General features: G+C 60.4%; 1 protein-coding gene and 1 long non-coding RNA gene across 13 annotated transcripts in view; one reads left to right on the top strand and one right to left on the bottom strand.

The window, feature by feature from the left end:
* Nucleotides 1-1,291: 1,291 nt before the first annotated feature.
* Nucleotides 1,292-17,578, bottom strand: part of CACNA1B (calcium voltage-gated channel subunit alpha1 B) — a 207,497-nt gene continuing 191,210 nt past the window's right edge. For 10 of the 12 annotated variants that reach the window (XM_070068094.1, XM_070068043.1, XM_070068328.1 and 7 more), the window contains 8 exons: nt 11,628-11,735; nt 11,107-11,219; nt 8,143-8,267; nt 6,675-6,810; nt 5,721-5,837; nt 4,839-5,043; nt 4,338-4,588; nt 1,292-3,805 (listed from right to left, as the gene is read on the bottom strand). In XM_070068094.1, coding sequence (XP_069924195.1) covers nt 3,278-3,805; nt 4,338-4,588; nt 4,839-5,043; nt 5,721-5,837; nt 6,675-6,810; nt 8,143-8,267; nt 11,107-11,219; nt 11,628-11,735 — 1,583 coding nt within the window. In that variant the 3' untranslated portion in view covers nt 1,292-3,277. 12 annotated transcript variants of the gene reach the window in all.
* Nucleotides 3,387-17,340, top strand: LOC138845890 (uncharacterized). The gene is made up of 3 exons (XR_011383178.1): nt 3,387-3,520; nt 11,168-11,336; nt 14,451-17,340. It is a non-coding gene; the product is annotated as an uncharacterized lncRNA (long non-coding RNA).

Genomic DNA, 17,578 nt, shown 5'->3' with positions numbered 1-17,578 from the left:
GTGGGGACGGACAGGGAGACACTGTGCTCATGGGAAGAACTCACCCGAGGGAGGGCAGGGGCTGCCTTGGCTCCTCAGCAGACCCCAACCCCAACCCAGATCCACACCCTAACCCCAACCAGGACCTGTAGCCAGACGTCTGACATCAACACCCAACTCTGACTCACTGTTCACCCTGCCCTGGACCTGGTCTGACCTTGACAGGACTCAAAACTGATCCTGACCCCAGCCACTGTCCTTGGCCTTGACCGGACCCTGTTTTGAACTCACTGCTCCCTTACACTGACCACAGATCCATGGCCCCGTGCTGACCCCTCGCCCTGTCCCCTGAACCCCTAACTGGCAGACTCACCACCCTCATCTTGACCCCCGTCCACACGGACCCTAAGCTGAACTTTCTCTCATCCTGACTTTGACAACCCCCAATCCTTGCCCTACACCTAACCCTAGCCACACAAAATTCCAACTGAATGCAAACCTGAACCCACATCTAAATTTGAATCATAACCAGAACCACACTCAAACCCCAATAATTCTCCATTTTATTTTTTTAATATTTATTTATTTATTTGAAAGGCAGAGTTACAGAGAGAAGGAGGGGGGAGAGGGAGGGAGGGAGAGAGAGAGAGAAAGAGAGGGAGGGAGAGAGAGAGAGGGAGATCGTTCATCCGCTGGCTCACTCCCCAAATGGCTGCAATGAAAGGGGCTAGGCCAGGATCCCAGCCAGGATCCAGAAGCCTCTGCCGGGTCTCCCACCTGGGTGCAGGGGCCCAAGGACTTGGACCACCCTCCACTGCTTTCCCATGGGCATTAGCAGAGAGCTGGATCAGAAATGGAGCAGCCAGGACTTGAACAGGTGCTCATGTAGGATTCTGGCCACTGCAGGCTGTGGCTTTAACCCGCTATACCACAGTACCAGCCCCCTCCATTTTATTTCTCAACTCTGCTTTCCTAAACCCAAACCAAAGCCTAACTCTTAACTCCCACCCTAACCATCCATCAGTGCTGTATAATCTCATACTTTGGCCCTAGTCCTGAATCCCAATCCAAAATACAACCCTAAGCCTGCCTCTCTTACTTGAGCATCTCTAGGCCTGCCTGGAACTCAAGTTTTACGAAATCTCACCCACTGCCTTCCCGACTCCAAGCTGGCCCATTTGCCCGGTAGCTCTAACCCGGCCCCACCCCACCCCCAGGAGTGTCCACGCCTGAGCCGCGAGCGTGTCTGCTTTCTTCCAAGCCACCCACATGCACAGTCCACACATCCCCTGCAGCACGGTGGGTCCTGGTCTTGATTTTTTGCTAAGTTTTTATTTTAATCCAAGGACTTTGCTTCATACAAAATTGTCATTGTAGAAACAACAGCAGAATCCAAAGATTGGCTGATAAATATCACTCAGGCAGCAAACGAGTCAGTCACAGGATTTTTTTTAAGTCGGTCCCAGTTGTGTTGCATGGTTGGGACTTTTTTTTTAACACTGTTGTTAAATATAAAGTTTCGCAACAAACCTTTGATTTATATCAAATATAATTAAAAATTAACAAATGAGTACATTGTATCAAAAAGTACGAAGATATACATTTCCATGCACATACTGGTGTATATGTATATATGTATATATTTTACATGCACACGCTAACTGGTTCAAACTAGAGCCACTGCTTGCCTGGACCCAGATGCAGACAACTGATGATGCATTGCAGATTTGGCAGCTGACCAGGAGACTTCAGGGGGACACGGAACAGCTCGAGAAGAGACGGTACAGACACAAAACCCCCAGTCAGGAAAGCACAGCGGCGCCTCCTCTTCCCCACTGCCTGCAGTTGCCACCGCCCCCAGCAGCTCCAGGAATCCAGACGCCTGCTGGGAAACACCAGTCTGCAAAGGACGATCCCAGCCCAGTGAGGCCAGGGCCAGGCTGTGGGTGCCCCCAGCACCGGAGACAACGCCGGCTGGGGCTGGGGACCAGAGATGAGACGCCAGCGTGGAAACACACCCTTCTGCCTTTTGACACGGGCACGGGGATCACGTGCACAGGCCGAGGTTCCCGTTTAAGTCTGCTCAACTGGAATAAAATACTCTGTTATGTTAAAGTCTCAGAGTGTTGTGCCTTCGCGTAAGGAAATTCTATAAAAAGGTTTGGTCACACTCATGCCAAGGCCCCAGACCAGGTGGCTGTCCTGTGTTGTGTCTGTGAAATGTGTGTCTTGTTGCATAGCCCTGTGGGTCACAGCGCCGGTCCTCATGCGGCCTCTTCCTCCCGGTCCCCGCCCTGTGCCAGGAGCAGGGCCGGCCTGCAGCAGCCCCACCTGGGCGGCAGGAGCCGCCCTCCTATGTGGTCGCTCTCTCCTGGCCCCGACAGCCCCTTGCCGGAGCCCCCAGCCCCTCATCTCTCTCTTGGTGCAGATACAGCAGAGGCCCTGCCCGGCTTGCTGGCTTCCCAGGCCGGAGACCCAGATGGAGAAGAGACAGGAACCCCTCACACACATGCACAGCCCACGGCTTCCCTGGGGACCTCCCGCTGGCCACCCTGGTCCCTCCTGGCTGCTGTCTTGAAGTTTTCACAGAACCCACCGGGGCGGCTCACAAGGCCTCGCCGCGCACCGCAGAGCCGGGGCCTGGGGCACGAGGGCCGGGGGTCAGGCACTTGGTCAAGAGCAGCGGAGCCAGGGGCCGCTGGGCTCCTCCCACGAGCCGCAGACACGGCTCTGATTTTCCGGTTTCCTCATTTTCTTCCTGTTCTGTTTAGACCAGCAGCCGGCACGTCCTCCAGGTTTGGTCCCTGTTGGGGCTGATGGGGTCGGGGAGGGACTGAGAGATCTGAGTGTGTCCAGCGTCCACCTGCCGCCCCGCGACCAGGGACCAGGAGCAACCTCAGCTCCTCCCCCGGCTCCCTCGAGACCCCTAAGCTCCCCTATGCCTCCAGGCAGTGCAACTCCTCCCACCAACACGGGTCACAGGTGCTCCCACACACTGACGCTCCCCCCATTAACCCTGGGGGTCCGACACAGGCCCCGCACCCCCCACCCCTGCACACTGACACCGGGGTCTCTGACACAGGATCAGCCTGTGGTGGGAGACCTGGGAAGGCAGCACGTCAGGGGGCAGAGACAGCCGCGTCCCGCCGGAAGGGGCTTTATTGATCCGTCTGCTGTCAGGGAGGAGGGGGAGGGGAGCAGGGGCCTCCGCCCAGGCCCCGTCCAGGGCCTCGGTGCCCGCGTCCCCGCAGCCCAGCGCGGAAGATGAAGCCCACCGCCGGGGGCGGGCGCGCAGCGGCTAGCACCGGCGGTCGCGGTCGGGGTGGTGGCAGCCGCGCCGCGCCCGGCCGCCCCCGCCCAGCCCCAGAGTGCAGTGGTAGCCGTTGGGCACGCGGCGCAGCGGCGGGGGCTGCGAGGTCAGTGAGGACACGTACGAGGTCCGGGAGGAGCGGCCCGAGTTGCTGGCCGCGGTCTCCTCAAAGGCGGGCGCGTCCTCGGGCAGGGCACGGGCGGGCGCCTCGCTGTCCAGCCGCTGCCCCAGGTAGGGGTCGGAGCCGATGCGCGAGCCGGGCGCCAGGGGCCGGCTGAGCGGGTCCCTCTGCAGCAGGGCGTTGTGTTCTGAGAGGCCCCGGCTGAGCCGGCCGGGGGAGAAGGCGGGGAGGCCGCTCGGTGCCCCGGCGAAGTGGACAGGCGAGGAGTTGGCCGTCTTGTAGGTGACGCTGGGGCGGGGGGTCAAGGGGGTCTGGGGGAGCTGCCTCCGCCCCCGGCCCGGGGTGCTAGCACCAGATGTGGACAGCAGGGGGCTCCCGTGAACCGAACCACTCCCCTGCATGAAGACGGAACAGAACAAGTCAAAGATAAAAACCAAACCTCCCAGACACCCGGCCAGCAACACACAGAGGGGGCTTGGCAGGGGACAAGGTGCATGTGGTGGGGGCGGGGCATGGAGAGGGGGAGAGGGAGAGAGGGACCGGGATGGGGAGGGGGACAGGGACCGGGGTGGGGGGGGGACGGCGGCCCCGGGAGAGGGGGAGTCGTGGGCTGGGCCAGGGGACACACGGGAAGGGGAGGGGAGGGGAGGGGAGGCGAGGCCCCAGCAGGGGCGTGGGGGGCGGGGAGCAGCCGGAGAGGAGGAGGGACCCCAGGAGAGGGGAGCAGATCCCAGGCCACGCCCGCACACTGCGAGAAGCAGCTAGAAGAGGGAGGCCTGGGCGCACGCGTGAACAGCTATGGGGACCACCCGAGGAGGAGCTCGGAGGACGCAGCAGGCTGGGCCCGGCGTGGGCTCAGGGCACCGGAGCGCAAGCGGGCAGAGGGGGGCTGGCCGGGGGAGGCCCTAGAGCAGAGCCCCTTCCTACCTGCGGGTGGGGTCCCGGCTCCTGCCCGGCCGTCGGCGACGTGGGGTGACTACTGAGGGAGGGCTTGGGCTGTGGGGGTTCGCGGCCCCCGAAGCGGTCACAGGAGTAGAAGCGCTGCTTCTCCGAGGAGGAGGACGAGGGCTGCCTCCGCTCCTGGGACCGGCCCCGCTCCTGCCTGCGCTCCCGCTCCCGCCTGCAGCCGGGGGGGCCCTCCCCCGTGGGCAGTCCTGGCCCCACCGTGCTGTCGGGGGCTGGCACAGGAAGAAGAGAAGTCAGCACAGTGGAGCCCCAGGCAGGGAGGAAGACCTTAGCCCTGGGCCCCACCGGGGCAGCCGGACAGCCCCCGAGGGCCCAGCGCCCACGCCTGGGGCTCGCTCCCCTGGGGTCCGGCTGGTCACAGGGCCCTGGGGGACAGCAAGGAAGGGGCTCCCCACGGACACCCTGGACTGCTGACAGAGGGCCCAACCCCGGGGCCAGCTCCCCAGACCCCACTGGACGCACCCCCATCTGTGTCAGCAGACAGGCTGGGACCCTTCTCCAGGGACCGCTGCTTCCTGTCCCTGCGGCGGTGGCAGCGGTGGTGGTGATGGTGCGGGGCCTGGCTGGGGGCTGGGCGGTCCAGCGCGGTGCTGCCGAGCCGGGCCGTGTGGGGGCGCGGGGCCAGCGTGGAGATGGAGCGCTTCATGGGGCTGGCGTCAGGCGCGGGCTGCAGGCAGGCACAGAGCCTCAGAGGGAGCCCAGGGAGCCCCGCCCCCGGTGCCTTCCCCAGGCAAGGAAGCCCCCAACCTCTGTTCTCCCTAGGAAGGGGCGGGGTCGGCTTGGCTGCAGAAACCTGGGGGGCTCACAGGTGCCTGCCTGGTTGCGCCCCAAAGCTGAAATGAGGACCAGGCTCCCCCAGGGGAGCTCACCCACTGCCGAGTGTGAGCAGCAAGAGCTTGGCTGGGCCTGCACACACCCAGAGGGCACCGCAGGGCCAGCGAGGGCAGGAGGGTGGAAGATAGGCAGGGAGAGGAGAAAGCTTTGAGAAAGGATGGACAGAGGACCGGACATGGCCTCATGGGCCACAGCAGCTGCAGAGGTGGGAGACGCCTTAGAGCCACGGGCGGGGGCAGGGTGGTGCAGGGGTGGAGGCACACACAGGGACTCAGGTGTTCCTGGCTGGCTTGGAGCCCCTGGCGAGACCAGCTCCATGTCCTAGGGATGCCCCAAAGGGCAGGTGTCGTCCCCAGGCGCTGGTCAACTGTGGGGGCTCCAGGACAGGCTTCCCGGGAGGCAGCTTCTCCCCTCCCAAGGCCCTCGCTCTCCACGTGCACAAGTCCACACACCAAGGCTCCACCCCCAACCCCACCACGCAGCTTCCCCTCACGCCCCACCCCGCCAGACCTGTGTTTCTGCGGCCAGGCGGGGCATGGAGGCGGCTCGGCCCTGGCTCTCCAGCCCTGGCTGCGGTTCGGCGTCAGGGCCACTCAGAGTCATGTTCTGCATCTGGACATCTACAGCCTGCAGGGAGAGCAGCTGCCTGTCAGTCTCATCAGGCAAGCCCAGTTAGGATTTAGGGTTCAGGGTCAGGGTTAGGTTAGTCACACTTCTCCATCCTTGTATCACACACCCTCAGGCAACAGCCTCACACCCCCAGGTAACAGCCTCACACCTCCAGGCCACAGCCTCACCCCCCAAGCAACAGTCTCATAGCCCCAGGCAACAGTCCCATATCCCCCCAGGCAACAGTCTTACACCCCCCACACACAACAGCCTCACCGCCCCAGGCAATAGTCTCACCCCTCCAAGCAACAGCCTAACCCCCAGCAACAGCCTCACACCCCAGGCAACAGCCTCACACCCCCAGGCAATAGTACCCCCCCTAGCAATAGCCTAACCCCCGGCAACAGCCTCACCCCCCCAGGCAACAGCCTCACACCTCCAGGCCACAGCCTCACCCCCCAAGCAACAGTCTTACAGCCCCAGGTAACAGCCTCACACCCCTAGGCAATAGCCTCATACCCCCCCAGGCAACAGTCTTATACACCCCCACCACGCAACAGTCTTATACACCCCCACCACGCAACAGCCTCACCACCCCAGGCAATAGTCTCACCCCCCAAGCAACAGTCTAACTCCCCCGGCAACAGCCTCACACCACCAGGCAACAGCCTCAAACCCCCAGGCAACAGCCTCACACCCTCCAGGCAACAGTCTCACACCACCTAGGCAACAGCCTCACACCACCCAGGCAACAGTCTCACACCCTCCAGGCAACAGTCTCACATACTCTCAAGCTACAGTCCCACATGGCCACCAGGGCAGTCTCACACACCCCTCCCCATCTGGCGTGCCCACCAGTGTCCCAGGCTGCCCGACTGGGATCTCAGCTGAGTGGCCCCGCTCCAGGGGTGCCCTGGCCTCGCAAAGCACATCCTGGGTCCTCTGAGTGCCCCAAGAAACCGATTCCTTGATGCCGCTCTCCTGGGTTTGTCTGTGGAAGAGAAGAGAGGATTGTTCCACAGGGTCAGACTCACTCCCACTGGCCACGCCCCAGCAAAAGCCATGGGCCTGGTCGTCCCACTTGGAGCTAGGAGAGTCTTGCTAGAACACAGGACCTCTGTGCTCGGCTCTGCTGATGTCCGCGGTCCTCACAGGGGAAGTACTGGTCATGCCTGTGTCACACTCGCCGAGTGGTGCCGACCCCATGCTGCCCTGAGTGCGTGTGGCTCCCATGGGCCATGCTCGGTCCCCACCATGACGGGGCTTCTGAGGGCTGCAGACACCTCTCTCGCAGTCTGGGAGGCGCAGCTCTCTGGCCAAGGTGCAGACGGCAGAGGACCCAAGCTGGACCCAAAGGCCGAGGCAAGCATCAAGCCCTCTGGTCTGCAGACTTGTGACACGAGCTGCCGCTCATCCACGTGAGGACTTGGCTCAGAGAAATCACTGGCGTCCGTTTCCCCCTGCAAGCCTGGCACCCAGCACCCCTGAGGCCCTTTGCCCTCAGCATGCATGGTGCACAGGGGACAGCTCGAGGATGAGGCTGGCTCTAGGCCCCCATGCCTGGAACCAGACGTGCAAGGGCAGCTGAGACTCAGGGTCTCCCTTGCAAGGCCCATGTCCACCCCGAACACAGGCCTGGCTCTACAGCCGGCACTGGGTGATGGGGGCCTCCCCACGGGGCATGTGCGGGGGTCCAGAAAGGTTTGACACACAGAGAGGCCCATTGAGCCTCGAGCCCTGGGGGCCACTGGTCCCAGGGCCCCCCAAGTGAGCTGGGTCCAGGCCCCATCTCCCACCCTCACCAACAACAATGGAAACAAATGATCTCTGCTTTAAGTCACTGACCCAGAAGGGCCTGGCCGACTCATGGAAAACACGCATTCGCTTCAGAAATCAACATCACAATGGGGACCTGGGCAGAGGACACCGGCAGGCCTTACAGAAAGCTGTGCGGACTACAGTGGGAACGGAGGCCGTGTGAAGGCCCCAGGCATCACACGCCCTTCCCTGAGAACAAGCCTGCCTCAGCCAGCAGTCCTGGAGCTGTGGGCGGGCAAGTGAGACTGGCCAGCTGCAGGAATTAGAAGTCCACTTCTGCAACGGAGAAAGCGAAACTCCACCTGAGGCAGCACAGGTGGAGGTGGGCATAGGGTTGACGGCCACCCATGCTGCGGTCTGGGAGGCAGCCCCTCGGGATGTCCCCAAAGCCACAAGGAAGTGTGGGCAGGGAGGCTGAGGAACTGGGATTTCTGCTTCTTCCAGCCCCTAGCTCAGCTCTCCACCCCTCCGCCCCGCCCGGCCACGCCCTTCTGCCCGCACTCACACGGCCCCGCCGTTGCTCAGGGAGGCAGAACTCTTCTGCCGCAGGAAAGCCCGGGCTCCACGCAGCGCCGGCTGAGTCTGCTCCAGCGTGGCCTTCAGCGGGTGGAACAGGGACACGGGGCCCAGCTGCAAGAGGGCAGAGGGGGAGCTCTGAGGGCCACAGCAGCCTGCTCTGACCACAGGGCACCCAGGCCCCACCCTGGAGCCCTGACGCCCGTTCCCCGCTTGACCTCACTGACTTCGGGATGGCCACGTGACCTCACAGCCTCAGTTTCCCAGCCGCACAATTAGCAGATGGCAAAGATCCGAACTTGTCACCAACGTGCAGCCACTGCAGTACCAAGCTGGGTGGAATTTCCGGATTGAGGGAGACTGCCGAGATTGATTAGTGATGTCTGCCCAGCCGGAGCAGCGGGGCGTGGTGTGGCACCAGCGCACACAGCCCCACTGTGGCGGCTGCTGAAGGTGACATCAGGAAGATGGCCCCAAGCCATCCCAGTTGGAGCTGGGGTGAATACACGGCTGCCCTGGCCCACCAGTGCGAGTCTATGGTCCCTGCCATCTCCAGAGAGGACGCTCAAATACCCTCAGACCTGTCACCACTGAGGAAAGTGACAGTGCCCAGGGGTGATGATGCCTGCAGGTGACACCACCCAGAGGTGGCAGAGCCCAGAGGTGACAGTGCCTGGAGGTGACACTGCCCAGGAGTGACAGTGCCCAGGGGTAACAGTGCCCAGGGGTGACACTGCCCAGAGGTGACACTGCCCAGGGGTGACACTGCCCAGGGGAGACAGAGCCCAAGGGTGACAGAGCCCAGAGGTGACACTGCCCAGGGGTGATAGAGGCCAGGAGTGACAATGCCCAGGGGTAACAGCGCCCAGAGGTGACAGTGCCCAGGGGTGACAGTGCCCAGAGGTGACAGTGCCCAGGGGTGACACTGCCCAGGGGAGACAGAGCCCAGGGGTGACAGAGGCCAGAGATGACATTGCCCAGGAGTGACACTGCCCAGGGGAGACAGAACCCAGGGGTGACAGAGCCCAGAGGTGACACTGCCCAGGGGTGATAGAGGCCAGGAGTGACAGTGCCCAGGGGTGACAGTGCCCAGAGGTGACAGTGCCCAGGGGAGACAGAGCCCAGGAGTGACACTGCCCAGGGGAGACAGAGCCCAGGGGTGACAGAGCCCAGAGGTGACATTGCCCAGGAGTGACACTGCCCAGGGAAGACAGAGCCCAAGGGTGACAGAGCCCAGAGGTGACACTGCCCAGGGGAGACAAAGCCCAGGAGTGACAGTGCCCAGAGGTGACAGTGCCCAGGGGTGACACTGCCCAGAGGTGACACTGCCCAGGGGTGACACTGCCCAGGGGAGACAGAGCCCAGGGGTGACAGAGGCCAGAGATGACATTGCCCAGGAGTGACATTGACCAGGGGAGACAGAACCCAGGGGTGACAGAGCCCAGAGGTGACAGTGCCCAGGGATGACAGTGCCCAGAGGTGACAGAGCCCAGGGGTGACACTGCCCAGGGGAGACAGAGCCCAGGAGTGATAGTACCCAGGGGTAACAGTGCCCAGAGGTGGCAGCGCCTAGGGGTGACAGTGCCCAGAGGTGACAGTGCCCAGGGGTGACAGTGCCCAGAGGTGACAGTGCCCAGGAGTGACACTGCTCAGGGGTGACACTGCCCAGGGGAGACAGAGCCCAGGGGTGACAGAGCCCAGAGGTGACATTGCCCAGGAATGACACTGCCCAGGGAAGACAGAGCCCAAGGGTGACAGAGCCCAGAGGTGACACTGCCCAGGGGAGACAGAGCCCAGGAGTGACAGTGCCCAGAGGTGACAGTGCCCAGGGGTGACACTGCCCAGAGGTGACAGTGCCCAGGGGTGACACTGCCCAGGGGAGACAGAGCCCAGGGGTGACAGAGGCCAGAGATGACATTGCCCAGGAGTGACATTGCCCAGGGGAGACAGAACCCAGGGGTGACAGAGCCCAGAGGTGACAGTGCCCAGGGATGACAGTGCCCAGAGGTGACAGAGCCCAGGGCTGACACTGCCCAGGGGAGACAGAGCCCAGGAGTGATAGTACCCAGGGGTAACAGTGCCCAGAGGTGGCAGCGCCTAGGGGTGACAGTGCCCAGAGGTGACACTGCCCAGGGGTGACACTGCCCAGGGGTGACATTGCCCAAGGGAGACAGAGCCCAGGGGTGACAGAGCCCAGAGGTGACAGTGCCAAGGGATGACAGTGCCCAGAGGTGACAGAGCCCAGGGGTGACACTGCCCAGGGGAGACAGAGCCCAGGGGTGACAGAGGCCAGAGATGACATTGCCCAGGAGTGACACTGCCCAGGGGAGACAGAACCCAGGGGTGATAGATCCCAGAGGTGACAGTGCCCAGGGATGACAGTGCCCAGAGGTGACAGAGCCCAGGGGTGACACTGCCCAGGGGTGACATTGCCCAGGGGAGACAGAGCCCAGGGGTGACAGAGCCCAGAGGTGACACTGCCCAGGAGTGACACTGCCCAGGGGAGACAGAGCTCAGGGGTGACAGAGCCCAGAGGTGACACTGCCCAGGGGTGATAGAGCCCAGGGGTGACAGTGCCCAGGGGTAACAGTGCCCAGAGATGACACTGTCTAGGGGTGACAGTGCCCTGGGGTGAAGGTACCCAGTGGTGATAGAGCCTAGGATTGACAGTGCCCAGAGGTGACACTGCCCAGCAGTTACAGTGCCCAGCAGTGACACTTCCCAGGGCCTCTGTCCTCAGCTGTCTCATCTTCTGCCCACTGCCTCTGCCCAACAGCACCTGGCAACCCCAGAGGGCTGTGGGGTCTCTGACTCTGGGGCCACAGAGGTGGCTGCTTCCCTCCCCACTGCACCTTCTCCAGGAACGGTGGGGTCTCCCACCATCCTCAAGCCATGGAGGGTGCCAGGGTCTAGGAGGCATCCATGGCTTCTGGGGAGTCCTGCAGCCTGGTACCTGGGACAGGCCTCCGGGGGCTTGCTGAGTCTGGTCTCTGCTGGTTTTGTTCTGTTTGTAGAAGTCGAAGATCATCAGAGCTGCATAGACTTTGCCCACCGTCATCTCGTCAGCTGAGGAGAAGACCCAGGGGGAGACATTGGGACCAGGAAGCCGAGGACTGGGGCGGAGCGCAGGGAGGACACAGCCTCCCCTCCCCCAAGGCTTCCCTAGACCTGAGCCAGCCTCAGGTGAGCTCATCTGAGTTTCCCTGAAGCAGTCCTCAGTCCCCTCCCAAGATTCTGCGCCCTGACTGTAGGAGCCCCTGCTGCCTTTTCCCTGGGCTTATGGGAGAACTCCCACCAGCAGCGTCAGGGACTTTGCTTAGGGATGGAAAGAGCCCAGGACTGTGTGGCACAGCTCCCTGCATGTGGGCCCCCGGCGCAGCCAGGGAGCAGAGCCCACACCCTCCCCTCCACCCCCTGCAGCCTCCGGGAGGGCAGGGAACATGGGGCAGAGGTACCTCCTGCCCTCCCACTTACGCTTATGGGGTGGTACCAGTAAGTCCAGGGTCTTCTGGGGCAGATTGGCCCACACACAGGAAATCTCCTTCCTCAGCTCTGCGTCGCACTGGTGCTGCTTGGTCCCAGCTGGGCCAGGATGATGGCAGGAGAGGGAGGGGAAGAATGTTAGAAGCCATTCTGCCCTTGGGCATAGCTGGGGCAGGTGGGGAGGGTTGGAGTGGACATGGAGGCTGCAAAGTCCTCTCCCTGCCTGGAGCCTGCCTGGAAAAGCAGATATTCCAAGTTTCCGACTGGCATGTGTAGCTGCGCATGTGTGTGTGTGTACATGAGCATACTGCCTGCACATGTGCACTGTGTACATGAGCATGCTGCATGTGTGCACTGTGTACATGAGCATGTATGCCCACACATGTGTACTGTGTGCCTGCACGTGTGCAGTGTAGGCACACACACGTGCACGGTGTACATATGTGCATATGCATGCCCACTGAGTGTCCACTGTGCACACATGTGGTTGTGCATGTGGGTGCCTGTGTACATGTACACGTACGTGTGCACAGATGTGTGCATGGGGGTGGCAGTGGGGACCAGACTGTGTGTGGCAGTCTTCCAGTCGCTCATCGATCCACTCGGGTATTGAGCACTCTCCTCATGCCAGCTACTGTTTCAAAGAATGGGGCAGAAACAGTCCAGCCCTCTGCAGTACTTGCAGACTGCACGCTGAGTAGTGGAAGCACCAAGGAGAGGAAACAAAAAGTGGGGAGGGGATGAGAGTTATCAGGAGGGCTGCGGCTCTGGACAGGGGACCAGGCAGGGTCTCATGAGGAAGGGCGCAGCGGGGAGACCCTGGAGACAGAGACAGCAGTGTGTGCAGTCCCGAGGGCTCTCAGCAAGAAGCTACTGGAATGAAATAATCTAACTTTAAAGAATTATTTATTCATTTACTCATTTGAGAGGCAGAGGGACAGAGACCCCGTCTGCTGGTTCATTCCCCAATTGTCCGCAAGAGCTGGGCTGCAGCCAGGAGCTGAGACCTCCACCCAGGTCTCCCGTGGGAGTGGCAGGGACTCAAATACTTGAGCCATCGTTTGCTGCCTCCCAGGGTGCGCATCAGGCAGGTGGAATGGGGAGTGGGGCCAGGACTCAAACCCTGGCACTCGGATGTGGGCTGTGGGCGTCTCCACCAGTGTCTTAACTGCTGCCGAAGACTTGCCCCGGGACTTACTTTCTTTAGCATCAGGTTTATTAAGGCATAAAATTTACCCTTTGATGCTCTCCAGTGAGTTTTGGTGAATGGGTACTACTGCAGACCCATAAGCCCTGGTCCCTCCATGCCCCTTTGTGGGTCAACCCCTCACCTGACTACCAGGCCCTGCAGTGCCAGGGTGGCCTGCAGATGGCACCACACCCTCGCTGGCTTTCCTGAGCTCCATCGCTGCCTGCTGTGCGGGCTACATCCACACTGTTGCACTCATCACCTTTTCTTTCTCATGGCTGATTTCTATTTTTTATCATAAAGATTTATTTTTTGAAAGGCAGAGTTACACAGAGATGGAGAGACAGACACACACAGAGAGAGAATCTTCCATCTACTAGTTTACTCTTCAAATGGTCACAATGGACAGGGCTGGGCCAGGCCAAAGCCAGGAGCCAGGAGCCTCCTCCAGGTCTCCCACTTGGGAGCAAGGGCCCAAGCACTTGGGCCATCCTCCGCTGCTCTCCCAGGCCATTAGCAGGAAGCTGGATGGGAAGTGGAGCAGCCTATACGGATGCCGGCACTGCAGGCAGCAGCTTAACCTGCTGCACCAGCACACCGGCCCCGGTGATTTCTATCTCCTTGTGTGGACATACTGCAGATGGTTTATCACCAGGTGAAGGAAGCATAATGTTCAGTCTGGGGCAATTACAAATACAGCTGCAAACATCTGCACCAAGTGTTTGTGTGTGGCCAGGCCATACGTCAGCAACTGCACAAGCTGCTGTTTCACCCACGGGCTGTACTGTTTGCACTCCCCCCAGGAACCCCTAAGAATGCTGGCTGCCCTGCCTTCTCTGCATTTAAAGAGCTACTCTAGCTGTCACAATGCTGTGCAGCATCATCTCACTGTGGCCTAATTTGACAGGCAGAGACAGAGACAGAGAGATCCACTCACTAGTTCACTCCACAGATGCCACCAACAGCTGGGCTTGGGCTGCTCTGGGGATGGGAGCCTGATCCAGTCTCCTGCGTGAGAGGCCCAGGCCTAGGCAGTTGCTGTCTCTGAGGGTGCCCATCAGCAAGAAGCTAGGACTGAGGCCAGAGTCAGGGCCACCTGTGTCTCAACCTCAGCCTAAACACCTGCCCCTTGCTGTGATTTTAATTTGGATTTCTCTTATGATTTTTTTAAAAATAAATTTATTTGAAAGAGTGACAGAGATAAAAAAATAAAGAGATCTTCTGTCCAATGGGCACAACCATCATGCCAGGCTGAAGCCAGGAACCAGGAGCTCCACCCACCCAAGCACTTGGCCATCCTCCACTGCCTTCCCAGGTGCATCAGCAGGCAGCTGGATAGGAAGTGGAGCAGCTGGGACTCGAAGTAGTGCCCATATAGGAACCTGACGCTGCAGGCAGAGGCTTAGCCCAATGCACCACAGCACCGGCCCCATCACTTAAGTCTCTTGCCTCAGTCTGATGTTGAACAAGATGCTGACAGTGAACGTCTGGGTCCAGGGAGGAAAGGGTTAATTCCATCCTAACTGGCACGAGCGTGGGTACCTGCTGGAGGCTCTACAATAATACAATATAAGCGAGGAAGCTTGCTTTAATCCTACTTTAAATTCATTTTTTTCTTTTGCCAGGCAGAGTTATACAGTGAGAGAGAGAGTTATAGACAGTGAGAGAGAGACAGAGAAAGATCTTTCTTCCATTGGTTCACTCCCCTAATGGCTGCTACAGCTGGCGCTGTGCCGATCCGAAGCCAGGAGCCGGGAGCAGTCTCCCATGCGGGTGCACGGACCCAAGCTTGGGCCATCCTCCACTGTCCTACTGGCCACAGAAAAGAGCTGGACTGGAAGAGGAGCAACCGGAACTAGTACCCGGTGCCCCAACTGGGACTAGAACCCAGGGTGCCGGCACCACAGGTGGAGGATTAGCCAAGTGAGCTACGGCGCCGGCCTAAACTGAAATTTAAAAATCATTAATGGACATTGAATTCTGTCAAATTCTTTTTCTGTGTCTACTGAAGTCATCACTCTGTTCTGATTTGGTAAACCCAGGCTTGCGTTCCTGGGATGCACCCATTTGGGTTACCTGTGTCATCCTTTTAAATACTGCCAAGTTCATCTTTACATGCATTTTCACGGAGGTTCACCTGGTGTTCTCCTGTCATACTTACATGTGTGTTGTTACCAGAACAAAGCCTCGCCCGTGAGCCGGACCTGTTCTGGCAGAGTGCACAGGACTGCGTCACTTCTTCATCAATGTGTGACAGACTTCACCAATGAAGCCATCAGAGCTGGAAATCACCTGTGCTGTGGGTTTTCACTGAATTTAATTCACCTCACAAACACCATATCACTTAGGCCATCCACTCCCAAGTGAGCTTGGTTTGTGGGTTGAACGTGTGAAGTTGTTCTTAACACCCTCTGTGATGCTGTTCTTGTCAGCAGGGTCTTTGTCATCCTCACTGGTGTGACCTTTGACCTGAGCATGCTAGCTGCTGATAGGCGGGGCCAGGAGCTGGCAGGGGGCAGGGACTCAAGTGACCACACTCTGGATGTATTCTGAAGGCAGACTAGAGAGGTTGCAGTGAGAGATCAGATGCCGATGCAACACGGGGTGAGAAAAATGAGGGGACAGAGGTGGCCTCAGAGGGAGTCTTGAGGAGCTGGAGCACCAGAGCCTCCACTGGTGCTGGCGGCAGGGCTGTGGGGCACAGCTGTCCCCTGCCCGGCAGCAGACCTGGGTCTGGACCGACACAGAATGGATCCACGATACTGAGGGCCAGGGAACGGGTCAGGTGACCATGGGGCGAGTGTGGACCGCAAAGAGAAGACCCCGATGCCCCACAAGCAGGTTCAGGGCTTGGGAGATGAGAGGACGAGAGACACAGATGTGCAAGGGTCTCAGAAAGAGAGTGGGGACTGAAAAATGGCTGCAGCATGGCCCCGGGGGACTGAGCAGTGGCATGGGCTCCCAGGGTGCAGGCTGTGGCATGGCCCCGGGGGACTGAGCAGTGGCATGGGCTCCCAGGGTGCAGGCTGCAGCATGGCCCCGGGGGACTGAGCAGTGGCATGGGCTCCCAGGGTGCAGGCTGTGGCCTATTAACAACACAAGCTTCAGTGACGCTCTGGGGACTGGGAGGCAGAAATCAAACGGCAGAGACCAGGTTCTTAAGGAGCTACTCGCTTATGAAGGAATAAAACTGTGAGATGGACAGAGAGGGAGAGAACTTCTTTAAAATGGGTGACACGTCTTGATAATAGCGATATAAATAAGCCAGTACAAGGGGCTGGTGCTGTGGCGTAGCAGGTTAAACCACAGCATGCAATGCCGGCACCCCCTTATGGCCTCCAGTTCCAGTCCTGGCTGCTCCACTTCCAATCCGGCTCTCTGCTATGGCCTGGGAAAGCAGTGGAGGATGGCCCAAGTCCTTGGGTCCCTGCACCCACGTGGGAGACCAGGAAGAAGCTCCTGGCTTCAGCCAGGCACAGCCCTGGTTGTTGCGGTCATATGAAGGGTGGGGCAGTGGATCGAAGATCTCTCTCTCTCTCTCTAACTCTGCCTTTCAAATACATAAATAAATCTTATAAAATATAAGCCAGTAGAGAGAAAAACCAGCACAGCAAGAGACCATGTGAGTGATGAGCAGGGAGCTGACTCTGTGCCATGGTAGGAGCAGGGCAGAGTTCCCAGGGCCAGGGGCAAGGCCTCAGTGGAGGAGCAGGGCAGGGTCTTCCTCCCCTTGTGTGGCATCAACTGGACTGGACCTGAAGGCATAGGGCTCACTGGGGCTGGAAGCTGAGGCACCAGAATGGCTCTGGCTGCAGTGAGGCTGGGCCAGGCTGGGCCAGAGCCCCCACTATTGGCTCTGAAGAACCCTATGCCTCAGTTCCCCTGCCTGAAAGTGAGTTGTGGCTGTGCCAGTGTGCAGAGGCTTCCTGGGGGACCAAGGAGGGACTGGGCAGCTGTCCTCTTACCCTGCGCTCTGTACAGGAGGTGCTCTGGGCAGCTGTCAACTCCCTCCAAGGTAGCACCTGCCCTCCTCCCTCCTCCCCTCCCCCGGGGCTGGCTCCCTCTCCCCATCTGCACACAGCTGGGGTTGACTCCCTCCTCCCCCCAATCTGCACACATCTGGGGCTGACTCCCTCTCCCCCACCACCCACACACAGCTGGGGCTGTCTCCCTCTCCCTCTCCTCTCCATCTGCACACATCTGGGGCTGGCTCCCTCTCCCCCACCACCCACACACAGCTGGGGCTGGCTCCTTCTCCCCCCACCCCTACCCGTACACAGCTGGAGCTGGCTCCTTCTCCCTCTCCTCTCCATCTGCACACAGCTGGGGCTGGCTCCCTCTCCCTCTCCTCTCCATCTGCACACAGCTGGAGCTGGCTCCTTCTCCCTCTCCTCTCCATCTGCACACAGCTGGAGCTGGCTCCTTCTCCCTCTCCTCTCCATCTGCACACAGCTGGGGCTGGCTCCTTCTCCCCCCACCCCTACCCGTACACAGCTGGAGCTGGCTCCTTCTCCCTCTCCCCCACCACCCACACACAGCTGGGGCTGGCTCCTTCTCCCCCCACCCCTACCCGTACACAGCTGGAGCTGGCTCCTTCTCCCTCTCCCCCACCACCCACACACAGCTGGGGCTGGCTCCTTCTCCCCCCACCCCTACCCGTACACAGCTGGGGCTGGCCCCTTCTCCCCCCACCCCTACCCGTACACAGCTGGGGGTGGCTCCCTCTCCCCCAACCTGGGGCTGGCTCCTAAGG

Source organism: Oryctolagus cuniculus, chromosome 1 (genome assembly GCF_964237555.1).
Source record: "Oryctolagus cuniculus chromosome 1, mOryCun1.1, whole genome shotgun sequence".
Taxonomy (NCBI): domain Eukaryota; kingdom Metazoa; phylum Chordata; class Mammalia; order Lagomorpha; family Leporidae; genus Oryctolagus; species Oryctolagus cuniculus.
This window is presented reverse-complemented; position numbering and strand designations above follow the sequence as displayed.